Source organism: Kogia breviceps, chromosome 1 (assembly GCF_026419965.1).
Source record: "Kogia breviceps isolate mKogBre1 chromosome 1, mKogBre1 haplotype 1, whole genome shotgun sequence".
Taxonomy (NCBI): domain Eukaryota; kingdom Metazoa; phylum Chordata; class Mammalia; order Artiodactyla; family Physeteridae; genus Kogia; species Kogia breviceps.
Genome location: NC_081310.1, coordinates 163,414,739 through 163,432,657, shown reverse-complemented (window position 1 = coordinate 163,432,657; position 17,919 = coordinate 163,414,739). Strand labels below are relative to the sequence as shown.

The 17,919-nt window shown below is 40.0% G+C and overlaps 1 protein-coding gene across 5 annotated transcripts in view; it reads right to left on the bottom strand.

Annotated features, from left to right (window-relative positions):
* STIL (STIL centriolar assembly protein) overlaps positions 1-15,416 on the bottom strand; it is a 61,196-nt gene extending 45,780 nt beyond the window's left edge. For 2 of the 5 annotated variants that reach the window (XM_059058259.2, XM_059058283.2), the window contains exons 1-3: positions 7,243-7,330; positions 4,853-4,939; positions 1,160-1,267 (exon numbers count right to left, since the gene is read on the bottom strand). In XM_059058259.2, coding sequence (XP_058914242.1) covers positions 1,160-1,267; positions 4,853-4,896 — 152 coding nt within the window. In that variant the 5' untranslated portion in view covers positions 4,897-4,939; positions 7,243-7,330. Of the gene's footprint in view, positions 1-1,159; positions 1,268-4,852; positions 4,940-6,957; positions 6,997-7,242; positions 7,745-15,234 lie in introns of those variants that run through there. The other 3 variants (XM_067008280.1, XM_067008278.1, XM_059058275.2) reach the window with 3 other exon arrangements.
* Between the last annotated feature and the right edge of the window lie 2,503 nt (positions 15,417-17,919).

Below are 17,919 nucleotides of genomic sequence, written 5' to 3'. Positions count from 1 at the left end.
GGTGGCGTCTCTTGTTGTGGAGCACGGGCTCTAGGCACGCAGGCTCAGTAGTTGTGGCACAAAGGCTCAGTAGTTGTGGCTCGCAGGCTCTAGAGCACAGGCTCACTAGTTGTGGCGCATGGGTGTAGTTGCTCTGTGGCATGTGGGATCTTCCTGGACCAGGGCTTGAACCTGTGTCCCCTGCATTGGCAGGCAGATTCTTAACCACTGCACCATGAGGGAGGCCCTTAAAAACTTTTTGACTTGTAATTTTCCTTTAGTTCCTCTATTCAGTTGATCATCAAATGCTATACATTTCTTCAAAACACCTTGTTTCATTCTTTCCTCTTGGTCTCAACACTGCTACACTGCTCTAAACCCTTATAAGAGCTAGCATTTATTGACTACCTCCTATGTCCAGGCACTGTGCCAACTGCTGCTTTACAGCCTGTCTCATTTAATCCTTACAAAAGTACTATGAAACAAGTGTCATATCCCCATTTTATAAATACGGAAACTGATCCTTGGCTACTTTACTGAGGTCACTTAAATAAGAAAAGGTAAAATCAGGATTTGACCCTCCAGGAAGTCTGACTCCAGTTACACCACCTTAAACCACTACAGAATAAATCTATGTTCCTTGGATTACAGAAAACCATCTTGCATTAGGCTGACTCTAGGGTCTCCTCACTATGATCCATCCTTCTTAGAATTCTGCTTTTAGCAAGTAACTCTCATATATAAAATCTCAGAGGATCTCTATTTTCTATTACTTGAAGACTAAGCTTCTATGTCTTTCTTTCACGATCCTGGCCATAACCAAAATATTTTGTCCCTTCTAATATTGTCTATTCAACTCAAAATCAATCTTCTCAGTGTTCTTCAAAAACACCATGAGGAAGCATGATGAAAAACTCAGTTTTTATTATATTTTTTCTCTTTTGAATTCCTATAATACTTAGAACTTTAGATTTGCAGAATATTTTAACTGTGAAATTAAGATTACTTCTCAAAAGCACAAGGAACAGATTTAAGAAGCAGCAGAAAGAATACTTTGCATGAGGGGAGCTCCTGAATAGAAAAGTTAAAAAAAAAAAAAGGGTCACTGTAATCATTGCCTTACATATTCTTTTGACTCCTGTTTAAACTGGTTTGATTTGGAAAGAGAAACATTTTATACCTGTGGTAATTGAGATGTAAGTAGATATAATCTCCAATTGGCATTGGGTTCCAAAGTGCATATTTTGATGGAGGAAAATAGAAAGGCACCATCCTGCTTGAAGAAAACCTTAAAAAAAATTTTTTTTTAAATCAAAGCACAGTGAAAAACAGTAGAAATTTTACAAGAAACAGTTTAACTGTAAATGATAGGGTTTTCAGGTTACTTTTGTAATTTTAAAAGACTTGAAAAATATTTTTAAAAAGTAAAAAGGAAAGAAAAATCGCTTGTAACTCTGCTATCAAGAGAATAAGCACTCAAAATTTAGGTATGACTTTCTGTCCTTTTTATCCCATCCATATATATATTTATTTACACGTGAGTCTTTTTAAAAAGAACTGGGAATATCAATTCTATAAAATCTTAAGTAACTGAAAAATGAATATAAACCATGAATTTACATTTAAATTTAAAATTAATATCCATACCTCTGAACTGATTTCTAGATAATACTTAAAAAATTATGAAAAGCACAAAAACTTTTCAGGGTTTTCAAATTTGGTATCTTGGGTCCTATCACATAAGTTTTTAATGTTATTGTTCTGTGTTTTTTTTGGCAGCACCACGTGGCATCAGGCACCAGGGATCAAACCTGTGCCCCCTGCAGTGTAAGTGTGGCATCTCAACCATTGGATGGACAGGGAAGTCCCACACATAAATTTAATTGGTGAAGCATCAAAAGGACATCATAAATAATTCCTCCACAAAGATCACACAAGCAAAGTAAAGCAAGGTTTCAATGTTAAATCATATAGGATATCATCACAGAGCTTTTAATCATATGTAATTAAAGCAAGAAAGCTCTGACAGTGAGCTACCTACAAAAGTACATTTGCATGGTAGCAGATTATGAAATAGTTGAACTGAAAAAATATTTATCATATCATGCACTAAGAATATCTTGTTCTAGATCTTACTTTCGTGTTTCATCTGATAAAACTTCTCAACTAAAATATGAGCCCCAGGGACTTTCCCAGTGGTCCAGTGGTTAAGAATCCACCTTCCGATGCAGGGGACGCAGGTTCGATCTCTGGGTCGGCGAAACTAAGATCCCACATGCCTCGGGGTAAGCTCCTGTGCCCTCAACTAATGAGCACTCGGGCCACAACTAGAGAGAAGCCCATGCGCTGCAGTGGAGGATCCCGTGTGCCGCAACTAAGACCCAGCACAGCCAAAAAAATAAATATTAAAAAAAAAAAAAAAGTCAATTGCAGTAAAAATATATATATATTAGCCCATTTACCGATCGCCTACTATGTACTAGGCATCCTACTGGGCACTTTACATATACAATATTTCTCATTAAAACTGTTCCAGAAACATTTTATTGTCCACTTTATAGATAACAAACTGTAACTTTTTTTTTTTTTTTTTTTTTTTTTTTGCGGTATGCGGGCCTCTCACTGTTGTGGCCTCTCCCGTTGCGGAGCACAGGCTCCGGACGCGCAGGCTCAGCGGCCATGGCTCACGGGCTTAGCTGCTCCGCGGCATGTGGGATCTTCCCGGACCAGGGCACGAACCCGTGTCTCCTGCATCGGCAGGCGGATTCTCAACCACTGCGCCACCAGGGAAGCCCCCAAACTGTAACTTTTATAACTTGATACAGCAGCTAAGTAGCAGAGCTGGAATTTGAATCTAAGTGTGGCTGATTTCAAAGCTTATACTACTAGAAACTGAATGATGTAGTGCTTTATCCACCACATTCTTAGCTATTTGCTTTCAAATCTTTGTCTGATTTGAGCTCATAATATCTTTAAGGATTTTTAATTTCCCTTTTTTGAAATGAGGACAGTCTGAAGTTAAGAAATTTGTTCAAGGTCACAAAGGTAGTAAGTGACCAACTGTCAAGTTATCTATGTCTCTATATCTAATATATTTATTATTTACCAATTGGTGAGAGGCAGTATCATATAAGGGTTAAAAGCAAAGCCTGGAAATCAACTGCTTAGGTCTGAAACCTGGCTTCAAAATGTGCTGGCTGTGTGACCTTCATCAAGTTATTTAATGTTTCCGTGCCTCAGTTTCCTCAGCTGCTAAACAGAATAACATCAGTATCTCCTGGTAGAGTTATATTGAATATGAGTCAATATATGTAAAATGCTTAGAAAAATTCCTGGCTTATTTTAAGTGCTCAATGTTAGCTATTTCTTTTTGCTCTGAGTAGTCCATTGTACCTTTAAAGCCCAACCTATACTACTTCAGGTTTACTTCCTTGCAGTACAGAGTAGAAATCATTTCAAGTTTAAATATTGGCTATACCATTTACCAACTATATAACTTTGGGTTGGTTCATCTCTCTATGCTAGTTTCCTCATTTTTTTAAAAAAAGAGGGGGATAATAATAGTACCTACTCCTCATGGGTTTGTTGTGAGGATTAAATAAAAATAATGTATGCAAAGTGCTTAGCACAAAACCTGGCAGAGCAAGATTTCAATAAATGCTGTTATTAGTCTTTTTCTTAATCTAGGTATACAGGTAGACTTCAGAGGCAAGAGAGACACAAACACCCTGAAATTGGGTGCAAAATGTTGCATGTATGTATAAAAGTATTTTTCCTTATAGGAATCAGATTCATGGCTATCAGATATTCAAATGGGTCTGTAACCAAAAATAATTCAAAACTGCTGCCCTAAAGCCCACAGATTACTGAAAACCAGAGCTCAATAAATGAATTAAAAAACTAGAGTTGAATATGCCAGGAATAATCAGTTCAAATCACACGAGTATATTATCTTCCCTAGAATGTAAGGAATGGATTTGACCCAATAATAAAATTAAAGAGAAGAACAGAGGTTGACAAATTTTCAAAGAATAAGAGGTAGCAACAGGACAGAACAGAAGGGCCAAAATTAAGCAAAAGGAATATGATAGCCTCTTTGGGTCATGTTTCCCATTGTCTTCATCAAGAACATCTGGCACAGAGAAAAATAATACAGAAAATAAAGGTAACTCATGGATGCAATTCTAGTTTAGAAGAAAAAATTCACACATCAGCATTAATTGTTCTTCTCTGGGGGAAAAAAGAACAATAAATGATCCAAGGAGCCAAATAACACAAGCCAATTTGCCTGGTCCTCACAGTAGTGAGGTGTGACAGACTGAGAAAATCAGGAGACAGGTGGCAAGCTCCTCCTTCCTACACCACTTGAGTGGGGAAAGGCTTAGGGACACGTAGGAAACTTGATACATCCAATGTGAAATCTTTCCCATCAAGGAATTAGGGTTTAGAAGAAGGAACTCAACCACTTTCCCATTTGTCTAGGATGTAAATAAATATGTATGTTATCTTTAGCCTCAAAAGTTCAGGTACTATTTCATCAATAAAAAGACCCTCTGTGAAACTAAAATAAGAGAAGGAGGAAATGAGACTAATATTTACTGAGTGCCTATGTCCCAGACCCTTTAGTTTAGTAATCTTATTTAACCCTTCACAATTATCTTCTGTTAGAGATTACTGTCCCCAATTTACAGATGAGGAAACTGAGGCTTAGAGAAGTTAAATAACTTGATCATGGTCACCCACCTAATAAGTGGTAGAGCTGGAATATGGACCCAGATTTTCCTGGTTCTAAAGATTATTTTTTCCCCTCTATTCCAACCCAAGTTATATGAGCAGCTGTGAAAGAAAACATTTTGTAAAAATATTTCCATACCTGGTATTCATCTGGGTCCCTATGAGAGGATATGTAGGCTCCATGATAGTTGGTGAATGAGTTACTCAATTTCACATGTTCAGGATCCTAAAGAAGTAAAAAGAATATTACTAATGAGTGACAAAAACAAAAAACAAAAGGAAACATGATTTAACCACATATTAAGAAAATAATAGACAAAGTTAGGTTACTTATGTGAAGTGTCTTCATACATAATTAATAAGATAAAGTGCTTGTGGATTCTGATCATTTTCATACTTTACAATATTCAGTATAATTAATGTTAATATTTATTCTAGGCAGCAAAACCCACCAATATATCTATTCATTAAGGAAAGTACAGATTCTGCCCCAAGATCCTTGTATGAATTTAGTGAGCTGGGTAGGGCAGTAGTATTTTGGGCATGAGATTTTGACCAAAAGCCTCATAATATCCAGAAAACCACAAAGAAGCAAATAGGAACAATTTGGGCCAGATGTTTATCAGGTCTATAATAAAGTCAACGAATCTTCAATCTTGTGGAGATGGGAGGCAAATGTTGCATATCCACAAACTAACTTGTATCAGTGCCAAGTCAGTGGTGTTTCTTTGGCTCCACATACCCTCTCTGGGTAAGCTCATCCGCTCTCAATTGTTTCCACACCTATCTGTATATACCAAACTTTCAGCTTCCACCTCTCTTTTGAGTTTCAAGCCCATATTTCTAATTGCCCACTGGATATCTAAATCTAAATATTATCTAAGCAAAATACAAACCTCAAAATCCTTTCTTTACAATTCATTATTTGCTATGTCTTTTAATTAAATCTTAGAGTTAATCTTTAGGTCCTGTACATTCTACTTCAATTATAGCAAAAATGAATTGTTTAAAGCAAGATAAGGAAGGAGAGAATTATTCATGCTGGTGCAGAAGTCATTTAGAAGAATTTTTTAGTGAAAGTCAGAAGCTGGAAATATTTACAAGAACAAAATCCTATTGAAAGTGCCCTTGTAAGGTTGATTAAAAAGTCCCTCTTAGGGCTTCCCTGGTGGCGCAGTGGTTGAGAGTCCGCCTGCCGATGCAGGAGACACGGGTTCGTGCCCTGGTCCGGGAAGATCCCACATGCCGCGGAGCAACTAAGCCCGTGAGCCATGGCCGCTGAGCCTGTGCATCCGGAGCCTGTGCTCCGCAACGGGAGAGGCCACAACAGTGAGAGGCCCGCATACCGCAAAAAGAAAAAAAAAAAAAAAAAGTCCCTCTTAGAGGTATCTGGACTTCACGCAGCTTCCAAGCAATGCATGTTTTAAACTCTAAAGTCTTTCTATGCTACTTGGTTGTCATGGATAACAATATTCAGATTGATAGTTGTCACTCTAGGAAGTAATAAAGTGCTGTTTTTCTTCATTAAACAAGAGTCTTAAAACTCCATATTTATCTGCTCTTCCTTTATGCATTAGAGTAAAAAGATAATGTTGATCTACTTCTCATTTTAAAAAAACACACGAGACAGTTTATTCTGACAGTAACACACAAGCAATTAAAGCTAGTGAAACATAACACCTATACCTAGCAAAACATATTCTCCCTGGATAATAGAAACCATCAAGTCATCCTTACCTTTTCCTTCCTCCCTCTTCCCCGATGTAAATTCTGTCTTTCCATCTCTGCTACCTGAGTTCTGACTTCATCAGCTCTCACCAGATTTACTGAAATGTCCCCAAAGTGCTGCTAGAAGGGTTATTTCTATATAAATCTGATCAAGTTATTCTGCTTGAAGAGTTGATGGCTCTTCTTTATGTACAGAATAAAGGATCTTCAAAATCTGGCCCCACCCTATTATTCCAAACTTAACCCCTATTCACTCCAACAACACAATCAAAGTGAACTACTTGCAGTTCCCGAGTATCTTTGCACACAGGCTGTCCCCTTTACTTGGAAAGCTCTGGTAAACCCCCATCATCCTTCACAATCCAATCCGAATGTCAACTCCTCTGTGAAACCATTTCCTAGGCACCATGGTGGTGTTACTACCGCCTGTGTTCACATACACAGCATTTTCACGCTTTGTTGTTTATACATTACTTCCAGTAGACCACAAACCTCAAACGTTAAATGATTCCTTACTATGTAGCTGTCCGAGCACACGGGGCTTTAGTCAAGAAATTTTCACAGTAAAAACTTTAAACGGCACGTTATCGATTGCAAACCACGTTCACACACGTACGTACAAACGATTCCCAAGGAATTCATGGTCCGCTTAATTTGTTTCTCCTACTAGCTTCTCTTCACTTCATTAGTCCAGGCTCTTGGAGGCCTGAACCCACCACTGGGCCCTGAGTGTTGCCCACCCTCCTTCCCCCCCTCCTGCTGCCGCTCCTCACGAAAACCGAAGCACATATCCCCACTCACCGCAACCTCCGCCGAGTCGAGGTTTGTTTGTTGGGCCGGAACAGAGGCCGACCCCAAAGAGCGCCTCCGCCGACTCCGCCCCGCCTCTGGGACGTTGAGGTCGCGGGAACCAGGGCGGCAAACAGAAGCTCGCGCAACCGAAGTCCGCGCCGCGCCTGCTGACTGGTCAGAAGCCCAACCCGTCAGGGAGCAAGGGCGGTGCCGAAGGCGTCACGCACGGTCGCCGCGACACCCTGGCGCTCCAGCCAATCAACGCCCCGCACCGGTCCCATGCCGACCAATCCCAATCTCCCGTGGAGAAAGGAAGGCGCCACCCGCGCTCCAGGATTAGGTTCCGGAGGATTTAAACTCTTCAATTTCGTCAACGGTTAAGTTCCGGGGTGGGGCGGGCTTTGCGCACGCGCAGTGAAAAGCCCAGTCTGGCGGATGAGAGGATGGCAGAGGGAATCGGAAGTGCTCGTTGCCCTGGTCCTCGCTCGGCGACTAGAAACGTACCAAATCCCTTGATTGGACAAAAACAGAGAGGAAGTTAGATTTCTTCCAGTTTGTTTCCTAAGAATCGTCCTCTCCTCTCAATAACATAAAAAATTTTTAGTTCCTTCCTGTTCGAGAAAAGAACGTGACAAATTTATAAGCCATTTATACTAATCTCCACAATGAAAACTGGTATTATGTATGATGTATGGTATTGGTATTATATATAGTATTGGTATTATATATATATAGCATATGGTATTAGTATTAGTGTGATGATTTATAGTTGTCTCCACAAGTATTGTTGGTAATTGAGCCTCCTCCATTATCGTATTCGATTGTCCTAACAGTCAACGTAGGTTATTACTATCCCTATTCAACAAGGGATCACACAGCTAGTTAGTGCGGAGTCCAGATTCGAAATGTCAAATGTCACTTACGTTTCTCTAGACTTTTGTTAGTTTCTTGAGCAATATGGGAGTGTCTTGAAGTCTGTGCTGCATTTGTAGTCTGTCTTGTTCTAAATATGCATCCACCCTTTTGACAGAGTGAAGACACTATCCTGAAAAATGTATCAAACTAGCCAAGAAATATATGCTCCATAGAGTGTCATTCTCTGCTTTCCTGGAAAAATTCCTAGAATCTAGGGCACACATTTTAAGAGAAATGCTGGTGAGTTCCTCAGCTCTGGTATGAGAAGAGGAAGAGCCTCAGCCAGTGATGCACGTCTGACAAAGTTGGCTGGGGAACTCTGGAGCAAAGATTAACCATTGGAGGAGTCCCACATTAGGTAGAAATGACTAGAACCCTTGCTGTGCTCAGTCATTGCCTGGAGCTTCCCATAAAGAGCAAGCACAAAAATTAAGGCATATCCAGAAGACCATAACAAGAGGCTGTCAGCCAAGTGTACTCTGTGCAGCTAATTGTCAAGTTCTTTCTAGAGAGAGATACAGGTGGCACACTTTGATGGCTGCCATGCTTTACATTAAGTGCAAAGGCCCTGGGGTGAGAGTTTCCTGGCATCTTCAAGGAAGAGCAGGAGGCCAGTATGTGCTGAGCAAAGTGGGTTAGAAGAATATCAACAGCTGAAGAGGGAGGAGGTGTTGGTAGATCAAATAAGGCATTATAAGGACTTACCTGCACTCTTCAGTTAGACTGGAAGCCAATGGAAGATTTTAAATAGGAGAATGACAAGATCTGATTTTAGGTTTTATTTTTTTGTTTTTTGTTTTTTGGGTTTTTTTGCGGTACACGGGTCTCTCACTGTTGTGGCCTCTCCCAGTTGCGGAGCACAGGCTCTGGATGCGCAGGCTCAGCAGCCATGGCTCACGGGCCCAGCTGCTCCGCAGCATGTGGGATCCTCCCGGACTGGGGCACGAACCCGTGTCCTCTGCATTGGCAGTCTCAACCACTGCGCCACCAGGGAAGCCCTGATTTTAGGTTTTAAAAGCATTACTATGGTTGCCACATAGAGAATAAACTGTAGGGATCAAAGGCACAAGCAAGGAGACCAGTTAGAAGGTTGCTGCAGTAACGTATGGGAGAGATTGATGGCTTGAACCGCAATGGAGGTGGTGAGAGGTTGTTGGATTCTGTGTATATTTTGAAGGTAAACTCAACAGAATTTGATTACAGAGTGAATTTAGGATGTAAAAGAAAAAAATTTTGTGTGGGCCCCTCATGATTTATGTTTTCTTTTGAGAACTACTTTAAAATATCTGAAAGAGAAATGTAAGATGATGTGAATTAGACAAAAAGGAAGGGGCAAGCATAACACACAACACTCTACTCCTTAGGTGTAGGCTGGGCATATTGACATCTTTCCAAGGTGTACAGTATGTAAAGGAGTGGGGAAAAGAGTAACTTTACAGGGGAGAAACCTGACCATCAGTATTTCAGACAGTTGATCAAGGCCAATAGTATGTATACTTGATATGCTGTGATGAAAATGGCACTTTACCTCTGTGGTCTTCCTTCCAATAATCTATAAATCCAGACTTATCCTGAGAAAAACATCAGACAAATTCCAACAGTGGGGAATCCTATTAAGTATCTGAACTGTACTTCTCAAAACTGTAAAGGTTATCAAAACAAGGAGAGTCTGAGAAACTACCTAAGAGGAGCCTAAAGAGATAACTAAACGTAATGAGGTATCATGGAACAGAAAAATAAGACTGGGTTAAAACTAAGAAAATGTAAATAAACTATGGATCTTAATGATAGTGACCAATATTGGATAGTTAATTGTAACAATGTACCATACTAAATATAAGATGTTAATAATAGGGGAAACTGGGTGGCCGGAGGGGGGCGGTATGAGGAGACTCTACTATATTCTCAATTTTCCTGTTAGTCTAAAACTGTTCTTAAAAGTAAACTCTGTTTAAAAAAAAAGAGAGGAGGGGGCAAGAGGAGAGTTGAAGTATATGCTAATTTTTTGAACAACAGCAATAAAATAAGATAAATGCCTTCTTTTTTGCTTAATAATAACTCAAAAAGACTTCAATTAAACATTTTGTTACCACTGGACTTCTAAGCAGGATATACATTAAATGCTATGGATAGAGTTGATATTTTTTGAATTGAATGAAAAGTAATTACTGACTTCATTTTTGGATTGGAATGACTCAGCCTCATATTTAGGACAACCTGGAGGAGTCCAAAGGGCTTATTCCTTAGGTATTAAAAAGTTTTTTTTGAAATATGGTACGATGTAACAAGCATTGGCTTTGGGCATCTGGCCCCAATTCTGCCATTTAAACTCTGTAAGATTGATTTTCCTCATTTGTATATTGTACATTATCATAAAAGAGTTAATTCATAATAAGTGTGAAAGTTAATTAAAAGGCTGCCCATATATTATTAGTCCAGGTATACTGACAACTGACAGTTAATAAATGAGCAACACATTGCTGTACATACATAGAGATTAAGGGAATTGATTTGTTAAATTAGAGAATAAACTTAGTGAAATAAAATCTACAAATGTTCTACCAAGGATCTACTACACATTAAGCTTTGTGCTAGATGGCATGGGGAACTGGAAGGACATGACAAGCAAAGAACAAGGAAGGCACAATTTTATGGGGGGGTAATAAGAGGTAATTATCCAAAGCAAATATGAATTATTGTTAGATTACAGGCCAGTTTAAATAGACTGAATATATACTGTGCTATTCTTTGATCCTTGCTTATATATATTTATGTCATTTCAGGGCACCATGGAATTGCTATGGCTATTGGCCCCTACAGAGAAAAGCTACCGGTATTATTTTTCAAATTTCTAAGCACTTTAATTTGCTTCACAGAGAACCATTTCCAGTATGTCATACTTTTTAAAAAATGTATGAATTTGTTGCATAAACAATGCTACAAAGAAAAAAATGTAAAGGGAAAAATTAATCCAAAATTCTACATTCTAACATATCAATTGTTTTCATTTTTCCTTATTCCCTTTCAGTCCCTGACCACGTGACATGCTGTTTATGATTAGACCTGGTAAATGTTCAGTGTTATAAACCCTGATGTGCCTGCTAATAGGCTAGTCGTGGGAATTAAAGAGCTATTGTTTTCACCAGGAACAGGGAAGTTGGAATCAGTTACCGGTTCTGTCCTTATTTACTAAATTTCTCCAAACACCCAACTTTCCCTTTCTGTATTTACACTTCTGAGCTAGGCTGGACTGCTGCTTTTTCAAAACGACTACAGCTTTGCTTTTAAGGAACATCATATTGTTAAGGGGGACCGTTAATCTGTTAATTTAAGCACAATTCCTTTGAGACTCAAACCTCTTGGGAGAGGTGATAATAACAATTTATGTGTCAAGTCATGTTGACTTATTTTACTTATTTTTTAGAGCTTGGATTTTTTTGGAATAAAGACTAGAATGAGCAAATAACACACATCGGTAAATTCTCTGTAAGTATTGGCCACACTGATTTTTTTTACCATCATCCTGATTTTGCAGACAAAGACACTGTGGGCATAACCAAACTACCTAGGCTTGCAAAGTTAACAGGCAAAAACACTGTAAGACCTGCCAAAGACAATCTCCCTTCACTGGTCAGGCTGCCATTCTGCAGTATGGACTGAGCTCAGCTGACAGTCACTCCCAAGAGGGCAGGCATATTGTCTGTTGCCAGATTTGGCACATCAGCTTTTAAAAGACCATGTTTCTTTTAACCAATGCTCTCAGAATCTTTGATAAAAGCTCCTTTGATAAAGCATTACAGCAATAACCATGCAAATCTGAATAACGTGAATCTTCATTTTAGAACCTTCATTAAGCATCAGGCTGTGTAATGGGCTAAGCATCCCTCCAGGAAATAGATCACAATATAACAGATGGCTATAAAGTCTTGAATGCAAAGCATATGGCCTGCCACCCACCCACCTGTGCCACCCACATGCCCTATCTTTGTTCCATCACCCAGACTGATCTTAGAAACCAGTTCCTATGCATACTCAAGAAAGGTATTTCTGGAATTACAAGGAAGTAGTTGCCAAAGACCATTGTAGATAGAACTTGAGTGGCAGCAACCAAGTTATATATTCTGAATCTTCCCAGAACCTTGGAGTTCCCTTAAGAGAGTAAATAACGTTGTAACAGTAAGACATTGTTATGTTGTACAAAGAGTAATCAGACATAGTCTCGTCCTTCAAGGAGCTCTAAATCTAGTATGGAGATACACAATATACCACAGTGTTAGGCCAGAAGTAAACAAGGAACAGAGTAAATGTGGTGGTGGTGGTAGTGGGTGTAGAAACACAAAAGAGGGGCACCTAACCCAGTCTTGGGAATTTACAGAGAGCTTCCCGGAGGAAGTAAAACCTGAGCTGAATCCTGAAAAATGAACAGCACATACAAGCAAACAGGTGTGGTCAAGAGTGGGAAAATGAAAGTATGGGAACAGATATCTAAAGGACAATTATGATAAATAGGACATAAATGGTGACAAGGCCCTACTTCTCAAGACCCTCGAGAGTTCACTAGGAACATAGCTATACTCTGGGAACAGTATGCATACACTGAATATATGCCCCAAAGACCCAATGTACTTGATAAATAAACTCATATGGGTAGGAGTGGGTTTTGAGGATAGCTCTTGTTATACATCTTTCTGAGATCAGTCTTCTCATCTATAATAGAACTTACTTTGAAGGGATTTTGTGAGTATGGAACTTTTTATCTCATAAAGAGTCAGTAATGTATAGAAAGAATGCATATTTTGAAGCTATACATGCTAAGTTTGAGTTTGGCTTTGCTATCTATTGCCTCTGTGGCCTTGAACAAAGTACTTCCACTTCTTGGTTCTCTTTTTCAATCTGCAAAATGACAGTACTAACTTCATAGCATTACGAGCATTTTATAAGGCAAGGCTTGATGTTTAGCCAACAGACAACTGGTGAGATTGTGTTGGTGGTTAAAAGTGAATTATTTCCATATGAGTTGGATATAGCTTCTCCCCTGAGAACTTTGAATGCCCTCTTCCCCTCTCCTGGGATACCTAGGACCTCCTCAAGACCCCACAATTAGAGGACTGATGCCTGGCACAGCAAATCCCCAGCACAGAAATCTCTATAAATATTCTGATTGTACTGATTATTTATAAGTTTGAATATCATCCAAAAACTAAGTAATATAAGTGAAATCCTTGGCACATAGTGGATATTCAATAGATATTAATCAAATTTATGTTATCTATGGATTCAATCTATGGATTTAGGTAGGAAATGGCCCTCTACCATTTACAGGTGACAGCCATTTACTCAATATGTTCTTATTGAGACATTTTCTTATTGAGGGTCTGATTGTTTTGCATCTAGGTGGAACTCATTGCTTCTCTGCCACCTCCAAGGAGTAGGAGCACTGATATAAGGCTAAGGCAAAATGAATTTTTTGGGGACAAATGAGGACCAAGGTGCTAAGAGTTAGACCTTTCCCTCTAGACAAGCAGAGGGGTTAAATGTTCGAGCATCAGAGTAGCACGTGTCGTTTACAGATCCTAGCCTCCTTGGCTTGGCTCCATGGGACTGCCTGGTGTGGTAAACAGGTGTCTTGGAAAAACACTCCCAGGTGTCTCCTCTGTCTACCCACAGCACTACTCATACTGAACACTTCTGGTCACCAAATGTGTGTGCCGTTTGGGCTGGGGGTGGTGTTCCCACGCCAAGCATTCCTTGTTGTAATCCACTAAGGTTTGCTACGTAGGAACAGATAACCAGAATAGGCCCAAGGAGCCAACAAATAATAAAATGTCCTTTTGGCCTAGTCTTGTTCTTCCTGGAAATAACTTCCTGGAAAACCCTTGGCAGATGTGGGTATCTAGGTTTCACTTTTTTTTAAATATCTTTCTTCTTTAGTATTTTCCTCAGTTGCCTAGCATGGTTGGCAGGAGATGTGCAAGGTGCAGGATACTAAGGACTTAGCCTACTGTAGTCAAGTTCTCCAGGGAGTCAAAGAGAGAAAAGTCATTACATATTGCTCTAAGTATACAATGAAGTTTTGAACCCAGAATCCTATGTGGAATCATTAGTACTGGTGGACTGTATCATGGGAGCCAGAAAGACTATCTTTTTGTTTCTCTCCTAACGCATGTGAAAAGGGCACAAGGCTTTCACTAAAAGCCAAAGAATAATTTTGGCTTTTAGTGAAAGCTAAAAATGCACAATGGAAAAGAGGCACATTTGCTTCAATATGGCCTTTTTTTTGTACTCCTACTACCTCTTTACAATATGACCAGTCATTCTTACTTTCAGCTGACATGTCCTAGGTCCTCCTCCCTGGTAGGTGGAGGATTTGGAGCCTTCCTCTGAGCTTGGATTGGACTTCTAACACCAGGCATTCTGCTAGGCCAGGGGGCAGCAACTATAGCCTGTGGGCACCTGTTTTGGTATAGACTTACAAACTAACAATGGTTTTTGCATTTTTAAATGGATGAAAAAAATAAAAGAAAGAATGACACTTTGAGACATGTGCAAATTATATGAAATTCAAATTTCAGTGTCCATTAAAAAAAGTTTTTTGGAACATTATTACGTTCATTTGTTTATGTATTGTCTGAAGCTGCTTTTTACTATAATGGCAAACTTGTGTAGCTGAACAGAGATGGTATGGGCCACAAAATGTAAAATATTTATTATCTGGCTCTTTACAGAAAAAAATTTGCAGATCCCTATGCTAGCTACCTGGGACATGCCCTCAAGAGGCATAGTAGCAGCAATTGGATAACTGTCCCTCTTATCAAAAAACTAAATACAGTAGGATGGTCTGAGGTCCTCTACACCAAGGCTTTCATTTTACACTTCTCTCCATTTCCTAGTTGAAAGATGAAAAACCGAAGTTCTGAGGTCCACAGGAGTTTCTTAAGGTTACAACGATTTATTGGTAGCATAGGGACTTAAACATAGGTCTCCCTGCTCTTAGTCAGATGCCCCTACCTATTAATCCTCCTTGAGTCCTAATTATTTGTTGTACTAAGTGGGAAGAGATCTTGGATCAGGAACTTACTTTCTTACCTGTTACCCGTTGGTAACATGAAGACTTTGGACTTAGGAACTCTACAGTTCCTTTCAACCTTGATGTGCTCTGCTTTTTAAACGAGATAATGCCAACTCTATAGCAACAACAACAAGCTGAATTCCAGCTCCTGCTGCTTACTGGCTGGCTGTCTTCAGACAACTTTTGGCTTTGGTTTCATCTGCAAAATGAGAATAATAGTAACACGTATGTCACTAAATTGATAAGATAGTAGCTATGACAGGTGTCATAAACAAGGACTATTTTGAAGCTATAAGAATAATAGTTATTAATAATAAGACTTCTCCAGCTATGATCATCAGAGATATTCCACTCCTTCTTCCATGATGGGAAGGGAAAGGTAGAAACGTGGAAAGGAAGAAAGCAGGAACTGAAGGGAGAACGGATTAGAGGGGCAAAGAAAGAGGGTGGGGAGAAGAAAAGGAAAAGAGAAGTCTATGGGGAGAAGGGGAGGAAGTTAGAAATGGTAAAAGAAGGGGAGGGGAATGGAAATAAGTAAAATAAAAAAGAGTGGAGGGCTTCCCTGGTGGCGCAGTGGTTAAGAATCTGCCTGCCAACACAGGGGACACAGGTTCGAGCCCTGGTCTGGGAAGATCCCACGTGCCTCAGAGCAACTAAGCCCGTGCGCCACAGCTACGGAGCCTGTGCTCTAGAGCCCGTGAGCCACAGCTGCTGAAGCCTGCACACCTAGAGCCCGTGCTCCACAAGAGAAGCCACTGCAATGAGAAGCCGACGCACCACAACAAAGAGTAGCCCCCGCTCACCGCAACTAGAGAAAACCTGCGCACAGCAACGAAGACCCAACACAGCCAAAAATAAATTAAATAAATTAAAAAAAAAAAGAGTGGAGGAGTTGGGGGAAAAATGGGGAAGAGGCTGAAAATACTGTGGTGGAAGAGGAAAGGGGTAGTACAGGGAAAAGGAGAGTGATGGTAGCCAGACAGAAGGCTGTACCACTATCCTCCTCTCCTGTTTGTATCCCCTCCTGGCACTCTGCCCTCAACAACTTAGTTTCTCTCTTGTAGTCTCTCTCTTCACGCCAATATTATCTCACTTAAACTTCTACTTGGATAATAAATTTAACACCCTGGCCTCTCAGTTCTAATAACAGGGTGTGCATCTGCTTCACTCTTCCACTCCCATGGGCTCACCCCGGATTTCAGCATCAGCAGAAACTCAGAATCTCTGATACCTCAGTTCCAAATATCCCACTCAGAGCACCAGCAGCTGTACTGCCTGCCTGCTCACGTGCTCAAGTACTCCACTGCAACCGTTCTTTGCCATCAATACTTCTAATACCTTGGCCCGTTTCCTGGCTCCCCTCCACATCCCCACTATTAGCCCTCACATGCCACCATTTGCTTTTCTGTATGATTTTGATTCTGCAAACATCATCATAAACATTCTCTTGCAAACACTCCCTTAGTCTTCTCTCCCTCTGTTGTACTTCCCTGGCAAAACCCCAATCCCAGATGAACTCAACAGTCTGCCTTCTCTCTGCCTGCACCTGAACAGTCAAATATCTTCAATTATTTTAAACCTATGGTCTCAAAAACCAGATGAGCTCTTAATACTTCCCAGAAGTCCTACTGATTAGTTTTCTTTAGAAAAACACATTTTCCACTCTCAAAGATGTCTATTTCATACCTTCTCTCTCTCAAATATCCTAGTCCCTTCTCCTTCCCCTCAGCTAATATTGTCCTTTCTTTACTGAGAAAATAGAAGTTATCAGACAGGAACGCTTCCTTCTATCAAATCTTCCTGTGACTCTACCCTTCTTGTAACTCCTGTTACAAATGAATATCTTCCTCTCTAAGACCTTTTAAGTCATCTAAGGCCCTCTATGTGCCCTTTGGACCTGCCCTTCTGATTTTTCTTCTCAAGGGGTTACCTTTCTTCCTTTCTGTCAAATCATTCCTGGTGGCTTAAATACAAGCTTGAGTACAGCATTGACCAATAGAACTTTTTGTGATGACAGCAAGGTTCTGCATGTGTGCTGTCTAATACAATTTCCACTAGCCACATGTGACTACTGAGCTCTTGAAATGTTATTGTGACTGAGGAACTGAGTTTTTAATTGTTCTTAATGTAATTAATTTAAATTGCCACATGTGGCTAGGGGCTACCATATTAGACAGCATGGCCCCTATCTCCCATCCTAAATGAACTTTGCCTTGACCCTTATTCTCAGTATTGTTTTCATTTACTCATCTCCTATCCACTCCTTTTTCAATCGGGATTCAAATTAGATATAGTGTGTGATTTGCTTTGGGCAGAACTGTAGAGTTCATAAGTCTCCCTGCTACCAAAGCCAATTTATCTGTACTCATTTGTTTTTAAGTGATCACTACTACACCACCACAGTCCCACCCCAAACACTCTCTTTGCTGGAACTCCACATTTTCCTGGTTTTCCTCTTACCTTTCTGGCTCTGCCTTCTCAGGTTCCTCTTCCTCTCTCGAACTTTTAAAGGTCTGTTCACTAAGACTCATTCCTTGGACTCCTTCTGTTCTCAGGATTTTTCCCTAATGCAAGGGGCAGGGAAATGGAGTTATAGTTAAAAGGGCTCCCCATTGCAATTAGAATATAATCCAAACTCCTTTCCTTGACCAAAGGGCCTGACTGATCTGCCGTGGGCCAAACTCTCCCACCTTTCATTCCCT